Genomic DNA, 15,740 nt, shown 5'->3' with positions numbered 1-15,740 from the left:
CTGCAGAGTAGGGATCCAAACCCATACTGATTGACCCTAGCCCTAAGTTTTACATTAACTTTTAATATTTATCTTTCAATCATTTAATATTTGTTATCTTTAGTTATTTCAAAATTTTATTAACCAGCCAAAAACCTGTCATAGGCTGATTTATATTATTTTGCAAATTGTTGAAATTTAATATTTACCCCTTTAGAAATATAAAGAGGCATTTATGCTATAAGAAAAAAAATAATAGAAAGAGATTAAAAACTGACGTTCTGAAAGAAAACAACAAAGTACTTTTTTGTCTGTGCAAAGATTTAGCTAACACATGTTTATACCCATCTTCATACTTTCCTGAAATGGTGCAGCCCTACATCAAAAGAAAGCTTTTATTTGACTAAAATTAGAACAAGTAAGTAGAAAAAATAATTCATGAAAGTTTCATATATCACAACATAATGTAATAAAAGTTTGTAGACAATACAAGTCTGACCACATTTGTCTATTCAATCCCTTAAGCATCTTTATGTGGGGCTGTATGCTTTTCTCTAAAAGTTGTTGCATGTGCCTTTTTAATGATCTCAGAAGTGTATACACCCCTATGAAAGCACATGAAATCATTTAAAAGCCACCTTGAATATGACATTGGTCCTTTACGATTCAACGGACAAACAAACAAATCCGTTGAAAATGTAAGAAACACAAAGCTGCAGCTACCTGGGTGCATAAGTGGGCACCCTTTAAAGTAAAACAACTGGATGTTGAAGAATCCATTCACTTTGGGGTACAAAGACATGACATATCCAATTTGATTAATCAAATAATATATAATGTTCAGTTGTTCTAGTAGGATTTTCCAGACATTTTTCACATTTGCATAAGCTAAAGTTTACAAGTCATCAGAAGAAAGTATCAGTCAAGAGAAGGGTACCAAAAATTGTCTTATATGGTATATATGTTTCCTCATAGTGAGATTGCTGAGTTTAACCCTGCTGATGTCTCAAAAATTAAAGCCTTAAATTTAGAAAAATACATTTCTGGGAATGACACATTCTGGTATTGTTTAGACAGATTTTCAGCGAAACTTCCATTCAGACAATAAAAATGAATTCTTACCGTACGGGTTCTTCACTGTGACAGCATCAGTCATGATGGCGTCTCCCACACCATACTGGTTCTCAGCACTCACTCTGAACTGGTACTCATGGCCCTCAATGAGCTTCTCCACTGAGCAGTCAGTGATGTAGCCGTGGATGTTAGAGGTTACTAGTGCCCAGTTGGCCCTGCTGGTTTCGCGCTTCTCAATAATGTAGTTGGTTATTTCAGATCCTCCATCTGCAAGTGGAGGCTCCCAGCGAAGCTTCACATGGTCCGCAAACACTTTGCCAATTTTTATAGAGGCTGGAGGGCCGGGTTTGTCTGCAACAGGGAGAAGAAAGGCTGGAATACAAATCTGTATGCATTTAAGGCTTGTTGAACCTTTTTGCTGAAAATGAAGTCTGACTTACCCAGCACCTTGACCTTTATGGTGGAATACTTGCTACCACTCAAATTTTCAGCAAGGATGGTGTAGTCTCCAGACTCCTTCCTGGTAACTGAGTAGAGCTCCAGGAGATGAACATGTTTCTTCTGGGTCGTCTTCATTCCCTCAGCAATCACCAGTGGTGCACCATCTCTCTTCCAGCTCACCTTAGGCAGGGGCTTGCCATGCACCTCAGCATCCAGGAAGACGTTCTCCCCTGCCTTCACCACAATAAGGTTCTTCATGTTGACGCCCAATTCAACACGAGGAGGAACTGTACAGGAGATGAAGAAGAAATGTCATTACCTGCCATTGATCTAATTTTTTGTAACAGTTTTAATTGTGAAGCAGAACTGTACCATTCTCAGCAATGACAGCAATGGGATCCGACAGCTCAGATGGGAGGCTGATATTGATGGCAGTCTTGGCCATGACTCTGAACTGGTACTGTTGACCCTCCTCCAGGCCAGTCACCACATAGCTCTCCGTCTGAATGTTCATGCAGTTGGCATTGCAACGAGTCCACTTCTCCTCTGGAAGCTTTGTGTATTCCACATGGTAGCCTATAAGCTTGCTGCCGCCATCATGTTTAGGACGGCTCCACACCAGTGACACAGAGTTCTTGGTCACATCCATTGCCTCGGGTTTACCAGGTGGGTCTGGATGAAAAATAAAAGGGGTTCAGGTGAGCAATATTGTCTAATTTTGATCCTCTTCAACATGGCTTTAAGCTGATAAGTCTAAGGCTGAACCAGTTTTTTAGGTTTACCTCTCCTCTCCTCTCTGGCACTTATTTTACCCAGTTGGTAAAGTATCCCACCATTAAATGGGACACCTCTTCAAAACACATTATCAGTTCATATGCAAACATATGTGACATAATTATATGTAGTATATAACACATAAATACAGCATTATTATTAATTTAATGATCAATCTGACTGCAAGTACACCTAAAAATGTCAAAATGTATTATGCTGTAGATTTTATTTTTCACTTCAGTGATAAGTAGGAATACAGCAAACTACTTATTACCAACATTCTTGTATTTTATTTTTTTGAGACAATATATTTTAAACAGAGTAATACTCTGAATATTATTCATTCTTAATTTTTTGCCTGTTGTGAGGAGCTGAAGAAAATATTAAACAAAACCATTAATATGCAACAAACAGCAAAGTAGCTGTAATGATAAAAAACTGTATTTTAATCCCTGTCATTTTTGCTGTAGTGGAACCCCCACGCCCTCCACCCACTTCACAAACATGAGGAACTTGAAGAACACATGTTGGGAAGGGGTTAAAGGGTGAAACAGGATTCATCCAAGAAATGCTAAGTACAACAATGCTTGTACATATTCCTGTATACATATCTATGTAGTCCCTATACAGTCCTGTTTGAGTTTGCGATGACCTTGTATGGAAAGAAAAATTAGCTGGAACCTTCTTTTTTCCAAACAAAATTACTAAAATAAGTAGAAACTGAAGTTAAAAATATGTTCTTACCAACAGCAGTTCTGGCAGTGATGAATTCAGTCTGTTTGCAGGGTTTGCCCTGTCCAGCCAGGTTTTGTGCAGACACCCTGAAGGTGTACTCCAAGCCTTCGATGAGACCTGTGCAGGTGTACTGTGTGGCTTTGACCACAGACTCATTAGCTTTCACCCACAAAAGGCTGTTGCGCTCCTTCTTCTCAATGCAGTATCCAGTGATGGGGGTCCCACCATCGCTGCTGGGCCGCTCCCACGACAAAATGACAAAGTCCTTGTTGACCTTGTTTATCTGCAGGTTTCTAGGTTCACTTGGAGGATCTAAGAGAAAACAATGAAAACTGTAAAATGTAACATCACATCTGTAAAGGTATGGAGCAACAATGCATCTGAAAATTCAAAAGCCTCACCAAATGGATATCTAGCGATCATCTTCTCAGAGTAGATGGGCTCCGAGATGCCAGACTTGTTCTCGGCACGGACCCTGAAGCAGTACTCTTTTCCGGTTGTCAGTTTGGTCATTCGGAAGCTGGTTTTGGTGCAGGAAGCTGAAACAGTGATCCAGTCACCCTGGCTGATGTCACACTTCTCTACAATGTAGTTGGTGATGTGGCTGCCGCCATCTTCCTCCGGGGAGTTCCAGAGCAGTGTGCAAGCATCAATATCCAATTCTGTAATCTCCAAAGGACCTCCTGGAGGTCCAGGGATGTCTAAACAACAGAAGACATCATTATTAATGAAATTATGACATTACACTGAAACAGTTAGCTTTCAAATATGTCAATGCTATGTTGTTGGAAGCAGTGTCAGGTGCTTTAACTGACCCTGGACGATGACTCTGATGATCTGGTTGACCTTGCCAGTACTGTTCTCAGCCGACAGGCTGTAGTAGCCACTGTCCTTTCTGCTGATGTTCTTAATGATAAGTGTGCAGGTTGTCAGTGTCTTTACAACCGACAGGCGATCTGAGGTCAGTACGTCCTCATTACCCTGCTTCCACTTGCAGAAAGGAGCGGGCTTACCAGCCACAACACCCTCAATCACCATTTTCGATCCAGCCCTCACAGTCACAATGTCAGGCATAATGATCTTTGGAGCCACTGAAAGAAAAAGAAAAAAATTAATAAACCACTGTTCAAAACACTTCATTTTACAGAGACACTGATCTACTTACTAAGCTGTTCCTTGACCTCAAACACTCCCTCTACCTCACGTGCCAAGCTGACTCCCACTGAATTCCTGGCTGCTACTCGGAACTTGTACTTCTTTCCTTCCTTCAGACCAACCACCACAATGCTTAGATCTTTGACCACAGAGTAAGATGTCCACTTGTCCTCAGGAGCTCCCTCTTCCTGGTAATCAACTACATAACCATTGATCTTAGCTCCTCCATCTCTGAGCGGCTTCAGCCAGCCCAGGGTGGCACTGTTCTTTGTGATCTCCAACACTTCCATCTTCTTTGGTGGGTCTGGTTCGCCTGGATAGAAAAATAGGGAGTATTAAAAAAATTAAATAAATAAAATAAACAAGCATACTGTTCTGTAGTCAGTTTGTGGTGATACTCACTTATAGGATCCACAGCCAGATAGGATCTGGGAGAATCCTGAGGAACTCCAATTCCATATTTGTTGCACGCCATAACTCTGAAGTAGTACTCGATACCTGGTGTCATGTTGGTCACCTTGTAGCTGGTTTTCTTCAGGTCCTCTATGCATTTGGTCCAAGTCTTCCTATCCACTTCCCGTTTCTCCACAATGTAATTAAGAATGGGGCTGCCACCATCATTCTCTGGAGGCAACCAGGAGAGCTGAGCGGTTGTCTTGGTTATGTCAGTGGCATCCAAGCCACCAACCGGACCAGGAGTGTCTGTACAGAGGTAGACATTCATTTAGTTGATAAAGCTCAGGTGTATTTTATAGGAGTAACAACTGTTTGGAGCCTTTTATCGGCTTTTGTTCTTACCAAGGACTTTGACACGGACAAACACGGCTTTCTCTCCAGCTGAGTTGGACAAAGTCAGTGAATATCTCCCAGAATCATCTCTTGTGCTCTCAGGGATTACCAGGAAACACATAGTGTCAACCTGGTCCACATGACCTCGGCGGACAACGTTGTCCACACCCAGCCGCTTCCAGGTCACCTTGGGTGCTGGCCTTCCTCTGATAGTGGCAAACAACCGGATTGGACACCCAGCCCTGACAGTGAGGCCTTTCCTTAGACTGGCATCCAGCTCTATTTCGGGAGCCTCTGTTGTCATGTAAACACAAACATCACTGTGAGATCATGCTATGTCCTAAAAAAAGAGCTGCAGTAGAATTTAAGTGTTTAAACTCACCAAGGATCTCCTTGGGAGACACTGCCTCCTTTAAGTAGGCGTGGCGTCCCCAGCCGACCTGGTTTTGAGCGGACACCTTGAACTCATACTCCTGCTTCTCATCCAGGTGGACGATAGTGAACTCTGTGATCACCAGTGGGCCACGGGTATCAATTCTCTTCCAGCCCTCTGACGGTTTCTCTGGGTCAGCATCACTCTTCAGCCTTAAGTCAAGGCTGTAGTTAATAATGGGGGCACCACCATCATACACAGGTTTAGACCAGGAAAGGGTGATAGATGTCTTTGTGCTGTCAGAAACCTTCAGGCCTGCTGGTGGTCCAGGTGGTTCTGAAGGTAGATACAAACAAATCACAGTGATAAATGGAAAAGGAAAGGGGAGAGTCATCTATTGATTAGATGTCTTTAATTCTTAGCAGAAACGTAAAAAAACATTTCATGACTGCAAGGTAAGCTGAACTCACCAATAGGATCTTTGGCTGCAACAGGTCTGCAAGGTTTGCTTGGCTCTCCGAGGCCAACCTCATTTTCGGCTTTCACTCTGAACTGGTACTCATGGTTTGGAATCAAGTTTGTCACTTTCATGCGTCTTTCAGAGATGGGGCTCTTTGTGCACGCCACCCAACGCACCGCCCGCTTTTCTTTACGCTCCAGAATGTAACCAGTGATGGACTTTCCTCCATCATTCTCTGGTGGAGCCCAGACCACAGTCATCTCATCCTTACCGACCTGCATCATAAAAACAGCAACAGGTTTAGTGACCGAGGATTGCATTTCTACAGTTAGGTTATGGGAAAAACCTTTCCAATCAAGACCATATTTTTACCTTAGTTACATCAGGGGCGTCAGGGGGTCCAGGTTTGTTGAACTGAGTCTTGACAGTTACAGGCTTGCTTTCCATGGCAGGTCCAGTTCCCATCTTATTTTCTGCTCTCACTCTGAAGATGTACTCATTACTCTCCACCAGCCGAGTGACGTTACAGTAAGGTGTGACTACAGAGGCTGAGTATGTGGACCAGACCATTCTCCTGGTCTCACATTTCTCCAGGATGTAGCTATCCACTTCACAGCCTCCATCATCCTCTGGACCGTCCCACACCACTCTGCACTTATCAGCTCCGATGCCAGTAACTCTCAGGTTCCTCACTGGTCCTGGGACGTCCAAGACATTGACATTGGCATAGGCTGTGAAGGTTCCAGCTGAATTAGTGGCAGTGACAACATATTTGCCAGTGTCGGAGCGTCTGGACTTGGTCAAAAGAAATTTGGAATAATCTGGACCAGTTTCATAGCTCAATCTGGGATTGTCTCCCACAGCCTTGTCTTTTCCCCATTTGACTTCAGGCTGGGGCTTTCCTCTCAGGCCTGCCTCCATCCTGACAGACTCCCCAGCCATCACCGTCAAAGTGCCAGCAACCTTCAGGTCGATAACTGGCTTCTGTATCTCCTCCCTCACTACGATATCAGGAATCTTAACCCAGTCACTTTCTCCTCCTTCATTCACAGTCTGCACCCTGAACAATAAAACATAAGAATTTTGTTTTCAAAAACACTTGTTGAAAGACATTATGGGAGAAAGTGATATTTTAGGTAAAAACCTGCTAAAAGAAAGAATATTACAAATATAATAAAACTTGAATCTACCTGAATGTGAATGTCTGGTTTTCAACCAACTTGTCAGCCAAGAAAAACGTATCTGTTAGTGTGCTGGTGTTGAGTTTCTCCCACTGTTCAGTGTCTTTACGTTTGCACTCCAGGTTGTAGGAGAGGTTGGGACTGCCACCATCATAGTCAGGCTTCCTCCATCTCAGATAGACGTGGTTTTTACCAATGTTGGTGGCTCTAAAGTTCTCGGGCTCACCGGGCTTCTCAATGGGGTCAATGGCCAGCAGAGGGGTCTTGGTCTCCACACAGGGGCCGGGTCCCAACTTGTTCACTGCACAGACGCGGAACAGGTACTCGTGGCCCTCCATCAGTTTGCCTTTGATCTTGCGATTGGTACAGTTGGAAGAGATCATAGACCACATACTAATGCTGGGCTCACGGCACTCCACGATGTAATTGGTGATCTCAGAGCCACCGTTGTCAATGGGTGCCTCCCAGTTGATCATACATGAGTCCTTGGTGGCATACGTGATGTGCAGGTTCTGACAGTGACTGGGTCTGTCCAGCACATTCACCGTGATGGTGCAGGAAGCTTCACCACCCTCATTTGAAGCCTTCAGTGTGTATTTGCCATGATCATTTCTTGTAGCTTCTTTTACCCTGAGGTGAACCACAGGAAAGTTCTGAATGATGGTCACACGCTTGTTGTTCTCCAGAACCATCTCCTCCTTTGACCAAATGACTTCAGGATCAGGACGGGCCTTGATGTAGCCAATGATGTTGATGTTGTGGCCGACACGCACAGTTATTCTCTCGCGACAGGTAGCCTCCATTTCAATCTCAGGAGGGATGAGAATATCCTGAGCAGTGATTGACTCTGGAATTTCCTTGGGCTCTCCATCTCCAATCATGTTTGAAGCATGGACTCTGAAACTATAGGTCACAGCTTCTTCTAGACCCTTCACCCTGTAGGCACACTGTTTGATGAAGTCATCCAGGTTCACTTTCTTCCACTCCTCACTATCAGCTTTCTTCATTTCCACAGTGTAGCCAAGGATGGGGCTGCCTCCGTCTCTGGAGGGTTTTGTCCAGACCAGGTCAGCGGTGGTCTTGCTGTAGTCTTTGACCTTGGGGTTGATAGGAGAGCTTGGGACTGTGATGGGTCTGCAGGGCTTGCAGGGATCAGAGCTGGGAGAAGGACCGCTATAGCCAGCGATATTCTCAGCAAACACCCTGAATTCATATTCACTTCCTTCAAAGAGACCCAGGACTCTGTACCGCAGGTCCTTGCAGGGTATCTTGTTGACACGGATCCACTTTCCTCCCGTGTGTCTGCGCTCAATCAGGTAGCCAGTGATCTGGCTGCCACCATCGGACAGAGGCATGGTCCACCCGACTGTGACGGCATCTTCTGAGAGATCAGAGTGTTGTGGCTTACCAGGCGGACTGGGTGGCATGAAGGTGTGTTCAGCCACAGTTGGCTTGCTCTCCAGTGGAGCGCCCACTCCCATCTTGTTTGCAGCACGAATGCGAATCACATACTCTGCTCCTTTCTGGAGGCGAGTGATTCTGAGCTGAGTGTCAAGGTTGCCAGAGCTAACGCCTCCCCAGGTCTCCTTGCTGGACTCTCTTTTTTCCACAATGTAGTTGGTGACAGGGCTTCCGCCATCATCCTTGGGAGGGCGCCATTCAATCGTCATGGAGTCTGGAGTGATTTCCATGATGTTAACGGGTCCAATAGGAGCAGCTGGAACATCTAAAACAGTTACATTCAGGCCCACGGTTTTTGTCCCTGCAGCATTGGACACAGTGAGCAAATAGGTGCCTGTGTGGTTCCTGGTACACTCGTTGATGTTGAGCACAGTGGAGAAATTGTCAGTATCAATTTTAATGTTGCCCTGGCTTGTGATTTCCTCCCCTTCAATGGACCACTTGGCAGTGGGCATAGGAATTCCTCTCATTATGGCCGGTAACCTGATGGTGGTGCCGGCCTTCACAATGATGCCCTCAATGAGCTTAACATCCACCTCCACAATTGGAGGGACTATGAACATAGAGAAAAACAGGAGTTACTCTACAGGTTTAAAGCACAGATAAATTTTCATATGGTACCAGCATTCGTTCAGTATATCAGTGCTGCAGGTGCTAAAGACACATGGATAATGCTAGAATAACTGATGCTGTAAAAACATCGGGGTATCTATGTTCTGTATCCCACCTAGTTTCTCCTGGCACAGAATGGGCAATGTGGTGTCAGGTCTGCTGAGGCCGATGGCGTTTTCAGCCCTCACTCTAAAGCGGTAGGTCTTTCCTTCCTCCAGGCCGGTAACATGACTCTCCGGGATGCTCACAGTCTTCCATTCTTCCCACTCCCTCACTCCCTCTTCCTGATACTCCACAAAAAATCCTGTGATCGCACTTCCTCCATTGCGATCAGGCCAGTTCCAGACCAACCAAACCTCTGTTTTGTCCACATCAACGTGATGGAGGTCTTTAGGAGGACCAGGAGGGACTGAAGGACAGAATGTAGAGATAGTAAAACAGATGAAAACAAGACCAACGTTTAGGTGGTTATAGATAATGTTTTCTGAATAAGTATTCACTGTACTGATACTTACAGAGGGGGTTCATTGCCTTGATGGCCTTTGGTGTCTCAACATATTCACTTCGGCCATATTGGTTTTCAGCAGCAACTCTGAAGGTGAAAGATGTGCCCTCCATCAGGTGCTTCAGCGTCATGCTGCGCTTCTTGGATGTGGAGCAGACAGGGACCCACTGAGTGGATGCAGTGTCTTTCTTCTCTACCACAAAGTTAGTAATGCGAGAACCGCCATTGTCTTCTGGATCCTTCCACGACAGGTAGGCGGAGTCACTTCTGACGTCAGATACCCGTAGGTGCTGAATAGGACCAGGTTTGTCTAAAGATAACACAAAGAACATGAAGCAGGACGGAGATCTGGAACGTCTGTTATTGCTTTATGTCGACCTGAATGCTGTACTCACTAAGAACCAGCACAGTGCATGTAGCAGTCTTGGAGCCAGATGGGTTTTCTACTGTCAGGGTGTAGTCTCCGCAGTCTCCACGGTTGCAGAATCTCATCTCCAGCTTGGTGCCTGTCTGGTTTGTCTCTATGTCGGCCCTGGTGGGAACCTCTGCATCATTCTTCTTCCAGGTGACAGTGGGGAATGGAACGCCTTTGATGGTGGCCATCAGGGTGATGTGAGTACCAACCATGGCCTTCACCTCTCGGGTCATTCCAGCATCAAGGATTAACTCTGGAGGTTCTGAAATGAAAGACATCAAATCAAGTCAAATAATTTATTGTCAATGTGATAAAAATTGGCTAGAATTTTGTTAGGGTTAGGAGGTTGCACAGTTTTAACACACCAAGCCTCTCCTGTACTCTGATTGGCTCCATCATGTTGGCCGGGTCAGACTCTCCAGCAGCGTTCACAGCCATAACTCTGAAGCGGTACAGAGCACCGTCTTCCAGGCTGATCACCTTAAACTTGGTCTCCTGGCAGGAGTCTGGAGTCTGGTTCACCTAAGGACCAAAGAAGGGCAGAGGGTCAGCATCTTATTTTCCTCTGAGAATATGAAGATGCAACATAAGGTCCTTGAAAAACAAAATCTGACCTTGTGCCATTCCTCTTCCCCAGCCTTCTGGAACTCAAGCAAGTATCCAAAGATCTTGCCCCGTCCAGTGTTGATGGGCGGCTCCCAGGACAGAGTCACAGACTCCTTGGTGAAGTCAATGGCGCAAAGGTTGACAGGTGGACTGGGTTTCACTGTGGTGGACGAGATCTTCGGTTAGTACGTACATCACTACTGACAATATAAGGTTTATAAAAAAACCATTAAAAATTGGACCTACCAATAGGGTCCTTGGCAAAAACTGGTTTGGATGGTGGACTGGGGTCTCCAGCTCCCACCTCGTTCTCAGCGCTGACTCTGAACTCATACTCGCAGCCTTGCAGCAGCTCTGTCACCCAGTACTCGACTTTGGGATGGATTCTTTCTGTGTTGCAGCGAACCCACCTACAAAACAATACCATTATCAGCCAATCCTTAACGATCTGAAACATAGTTATTTCACATGTTGATTCCCTGTAGGAAAATAACTGGCCTTAAAAAATGAAATGCTTCCAGGAAATGTCTTTGGTCCCGAGTAAGAGGTTTTTACCTTGCATCTCCTCATTTTATCAGTGCTGTATGAACGTGTACCTGTTGGCCTTGGTCTCCTTTCTTTCTACGATGTAGCCTGTGATTGGTTTTCCTCCATCAACGGGTGGCTCCCAGCTGATCAGGGCCGAGTCGTGGTAAACTTCCTTCACTATGAGCTGCTTCGGCGCGTCAGGCACCTCTGCGATGAACACAGATCTGATAGTCAGACACCACTTGACTTTGATCAGACATGGAGAATCAATTCGTTTATTCAGCATCAACTTACTGAAGATGTCTCGAGCTTTGGTCTCTGCTGACAGCAATGGGTCGCTGATGCCGTACATGTTCTGAGCCATGATCCGGATGATATACTCACGACCCTCAATCAGCTTTGGCACCTGTAGGAGCAAACAATGACAAACGGAGGTTTGGTCAATCCATTCAGTGATCTACTCATATTTTATACATTTAAGCTTCCAGGCTTTTTTCAATGTTTTTTAACAGTCAGTCAGTCAGTCAGTCATTTTCTACTGCTTATTCCATAGTGGGTCGTGGGGGAGCTGGTGCCTATCTCCAGCAGTCTATGGGCGAGAGGCGGGGTACACCTTGGACAGGTCGCCAGTCCATCGCAGGGCAACACACAAACAACCATGCACACACTCATTCATACACCTAAGGGCAATTTAGAGTTACCAATTAACCTAACAGGCATGTCTTTGGTCTGTGGGAGGAAGCTGGAGTACCCGGTGAGAACCCACACATGCACGGGGAGAACATGCAAACTCCATGCAGAAATTTTTCAAGGAACTTTCAACAACTTCTGAAAATCAAATATTTCAGGCAACCAAAGGGCAGTCATTAAAAAAAAAAACATCAAATGACCAAAACAAGAATAACAAGAAAAACAGTAAGGAAACAGGAACAAAATGCTACCATATGACTAGATATTGAAAGCTTTTTGTGGGTCATTCAGGCATTAAATATCGATGTTAAAATTTAGAGTAGAACAGACAATATTTGAAAATGCTTTAAGGGTTGGCTGACCTGAGAAAACCAACTGGATTTTGTCATTGTGTGCATGGTAAAACGTTTGCAGTTATTTTACATTTAAAATTAATCAAAGTTGCCTTATAGAAATGTTTTTCTTATTTGGTAATGAGCGCAAAGCTTCAATTCAAACAAATTCTGCATTAAAAAGACAACAGTCTATTAAAAATGTATGTATTGGTAAAATAAACTTAATTCAGTTTCAGAAAGTCTGACTATTCATCTTTAGAAAACAGTATTGCAATAAAACATTCATCCACAAACTGTCATTTTTCATATCTATCCAGACCAGGAAAATTCAGGAAACAAGTATAAACCAGACTGAAAATGAAACTAACTACTTATTTGATTGTATGCCTAGCCTGTGAATGTTTTATGTAATTTTCTTGTTCATTAGTTTGGAGAATGAAACTGATGGTCCAGCTCCTGACCTTGCAGGTGGTCCTGGTGGAGGAGGAGGTGACGGGCATCCACAGCTCCCGGTTGGTGTCTCTTTTCTCAATGATGTAGTTGGAGATGGCGCAGCCTCCGTCATCTAGAGGAGGATTCCAAGAGATCACCATGTAGTTGCTGTAGACTTCGTTGAAGACGACGGGGCCCTCTGGTGGCTGAGGGCGGTCTGACAAGAAGAAATAGTTGCACAAGTAAGACTACCCTTCAGGTCATACAAGCTTAGACAGTTTTATTTACTGGGATATCTGAGCTGTGATCATGTAACACACTGTAGGTTTTGACCCAGTTTCATCTCATCAGAACGTTCTGATGCTCACAGTTCAAGAATATTTCTGATACAACGGAGAGTTTTCACACAGGGACTGTTTGTTTGAGGCGTAAAGTCTCGTATGTTACACTCTGCCTGTCTGATAAAAAGAGTGCTCCCCAGAAAAAGCAGGAATCAGTGAATCCACAATATCTGACTCTCCTCAACAGCTTCTTCTTCTTCCTCTGACAACTTATCATCAGGTGTCAGGAACGTTGATTGCGATGTTGATTTTTTGAGCAGCAGCTGCATTATCACCCTTCCTTATATTTTACTCATATTATTTTGGAGTATTTGGAGCTTTGAGGATTGAAGATCGTGTTTTAAACCTTGTTCAACTGAAGGTGTCTCGTTGTGACTCACCGACCACGATGATGTTGCAGATTCCTGTGCGAGGACCGGCGGCGTTCTCAACGCTGACGCAGTAATGGCCACTATGTTCTCTCTTGGCCTTGCTGATATTCAGGCTGAGGTGGTGTGCTGTGCTGTGAAGGCTGATCTCTTCATCTGCTTTAAGCTCCTCGTCATTCTTCGTCCAGGTGATGGATGGGGTTGGTTTACCGCTGTAGCGTCCTGACAGCACGCACAGGTCTCCCACCTTGACCACCATCTTGTCTCTGAAGTCCAGGTCCAAAGTAGGTGGTTCTGAATTAGGATAACAGCATACGTTTTAGGGTTATGGCAGCTATATTTAGTTTCTTTTTACATGATTTTATAAGAATTATTAATTAATGTTTGCCTGCTGACATACTGCAGACAGGAGTTGCATTCTGCCTGTCGATATTTCTGCGTCTCTAGTTTTTCAATTGGACTGAGGAGGTTTTGGAGTAACTCACCGAGCTCGTCCTTGCACTGCACAGGTTTGGTGGGGAAGGAATGCTTGCCCTGTCCCACCTGGTTGATGGCTGAGACTCTGAACTCGTGACTTGAGCCTTCCTTCAATCCGGTTAGCGTGAACTTCCTGTCCATCAGCTTGTCCTCGCCACCTATCCGGGTGAAAGTGTCGCGGCCCACCATTCGGGACTCAAGCACATATGAGGTCACCTCTGCACCACCATCATACTTGGGTGGTCTCCAGGCAACAGAGATAGAGTCCTTGGTAACAGCTGTGACAATCAGGTCCTCTGGACGCTCTGGGACAGCTGCAGGAGACAGAAACAATGGACACTTGAAATCTAAAGGGTTTTGCATTGACAGACGTTAGTTTCAGACCTACAGTTCTTCTGTACTTATAATCTAGAAGAGTAAAATTGGCATGTCTTGGACTCACAGATGGGGTCTTTAATGAGAACCATCTTATCGATCTCGATGAAAGGTCCCATTCCAATGATGTTCTCAGCTGCGATCCTGAAGAAGTAACCCTTGCCTTCAATCAGTCCCTGCACCACAGCGTTGTTCCTTGTCACTGTGTAGGACACAGAAGTCCAGCCCATGCGGTCGGATACTCGCTTCTCGATTAAGTAGTTGGTGATGGCCGAGCCACCATCATCTTCGGGGGAGTACCAGGTCAGTTTGCAGGAGTCAGTGGTCAGATTTTCACCAGCGAAAGGAAGACCGACAGGTCCAGGAACATCTGGAGAGAATGTTAGGAACAAAGTCCAACAGTCAGAGGATGTTTTTAGAAAGATAAACAAACAAATCAATTTCTTCACATTTTATTTTATGTGAATCAGTAAACCTGCCTTCAATCTTCCTGAACTTTTTACTCACCGAGAACCTCGACAATGACGGCCTTCTTTCTCTCGCCTCCCTCGTTCTTGGCACTGAGTGTGTACATGCCCTGATGTTGGCGTCTGCAGTTCTTGATGACCAGAGAGTTAGAGATACCTGTTTTCTCCACTACGGCCTCTTTGGGCACCTCGCCATCATCCCGGCACCAGGTGATCTGCGGAGCGGGTTTGCCTGACACGTAGGCGATTATACGGATAGTGGCTCCGGCATGGACCACAATCTTCTCCTTCACTGAGGCATCCAGGTCCATTTCAGGAGGAACTGGGGAGAGGGGGGGGGGTTTAGTTCAAGTTAAAATGTCCACACTTCCATGATTAGGAAAATGTGTTGATGATCTGAGCCTTACTTGTTCTTTCTTTGACCTCGATCAGTTCAGACACGAGACCGGGCTCTCCCACTCCAGCAGAGTTCACGGCTCGGACTCTGAACTGGTACAGGCCTCCTTCTTTCAGGTCGGCCACCACAAACTTGGTTCCTCTGATCTCAGTGTCTTTTGCCTGCAGAGAGACACAAACACATCAGTAACTGAACTTCAGAAGAGGCTCTACAGGTTAAAGTAGGAGGCCTGAGTTCTTACTACCTTTTGCCAGCTCTCGTCGCTCTCAGGCTCCTTCTCTTCCTCAGCTTCGCTCAACAGCAGCTTCCTCTGAGCTTTCTTCTGCTCCTCCTCCTTGTTCACCTCCTTGAACTCAACAATATAGCCTGTCACCTTGGACCCTCCATCTACAGAAGGAGGGGCCCACTCGAGCTCCACAGTTGATTTAGTCCAGTCTGTCACCTTCGGGTAGGGTGGCCCTGGAGGTTCTATACACAGAAAATGTAAAACTTTAGTTTGGATGCAACATTATCTGGACAAATACCAAGTTGTTCTTTGACAATTATCTCCATCTATCAAAAAGGTAATTTGTGAGATACTTTAGTCTCACACTAACTGTAATATCCTGAAACCGTGTTTATGACACGGATCTCTGATTGATTGGACTGGAGGTAGACTTTAAATATGTCAGAATCAATTCTACACGGAGAGAACTGATTACAGCCTTGGAGTAGAAAATTTGCTCACAAACACCCTCATAAAGTTGCCCTAGAGTGCAGCAAGACCAGCA

The 15,740-nt window shown here is 45.0% G+C and overlaps 1 protein-coding gene across 1 annotated transcript in view; it reads right to left on the bottom strand.

Annotated features, from left to right (window-relative positions):
* The window catches only part of ttn.2 (titin, tandem duplicate 2), a 206,509-nt gene that overhangs the window by 56,452 nt on the left and 134,317 nt on the right, over positions 1-15,740 (bottom strand). The window contains exons 169-196 of the mRNA XM_047369716.1: positions 15,215-15,438; positions 14,981-15,131; positions 14,614-14,895; positions 14,174-14,476; positions 13,740-14,045; positions 13,267-13,548; positions 12,575-12,762; positions 11,383-11,494; positions 11,157-11,295; positions 10,807-10,970; positions 10,569-10,720; positions 10,320-10,476; positions 9,935-10,216; positions 9,550-9,849; positions 9,150-9,443; positions 6,971-8,975; positions 6,153-6,840; positions 5,791-6,055; positions 5,330-5,656; positions 4,957-5,241; positions 4,561-4,860; positions 4,169-4,471; positions 3,819-4,094; positions 3,405-3,704; positions 3,013-3,315; positions 1,867-2,166; positions 1,494-1,781; positions 1,102-1,404 (exon numbers count right to left, since the gene is read on the bottom strand). Coding sequence (XP_047225672.1) covers positions 1,102-1,404; positions 1,494-1,781; positions 1,867-2,166; positions 3,013-3,315; positions 3,405-3,704; positions 3,819-4,094; positions 4,169-4,471; positions 4,561-4,860; positions 4,957-5,241; positions 5,330-5,656; positions 5,791-6,055; positions 6,153-6,840; positions 6,971-8,975; positions 9,150-9,443; positions 9,550-9,849; positions 9,935-10,216; positions 10,320-10,476; positions 10,569-10,720; positions 10,807-10,970; positions 11,157-11,295; positions 11,383-11,494; positions 12,575-12,762; positions 13,267-13,548; positions 13,740-14,045; positions 14,174-14,476; positions 14,614-14,895; positions 14,981-15,131; positions 15,215-15,438 — 9,279 coding nt within the window. The remainder of the gene's footprint in view (positions 1-1,101; positions 1,405-1,493; positions 1,782-1,866; positions 2,167-3,012; positions 3,316-3,404; positions 3,705-3,818; positions 4,095-4,168; positions 4,472-4,560; positions 4,861-4,956; positions 5,242-5,329; positions 5,657-5,790; positions 6,056-6,152; positions 6,841-6,970; positions 8,976-9,149; positions 9,444-9,549; positions 9,850-9,934; positions 10,217-10,319; positions 10,477-10,568; positions 10,721-10,806; positions 10,971-11,156; positions 11,296-11,382; positions 11,495-12,574; positions 12,763-13,266; positions 13,549-13,739; positions 14,046-14,173; positions 14,477-14,613; positions 14,896-14,980; positions 15,132-15,214; positions 15,439-15,740) is intronic.

Source organism: Girardinichthys multiradiatus, chromosome 7, assembly GCF_021462225.1.
Source record: "Girardinichthys multiradiatus isolate DD_20200921_A chromosome 7, DD_fGirMul_XY1, whole genome shotgun sequence".
In the NCBI taxonomy this organism is placed as follows: domain Eukaryota; kingdom Metazoa; phylum Chordata; class Actinopteri; order Cyprinodontiformes; family Goodeidae; genus Girardinichthys; species Girardinichthys multiradiatus.
Note: the sequence above shows the minus strand (reverse complement) of the source record. Positions and strands in the feature narration are given on the sequence as shown.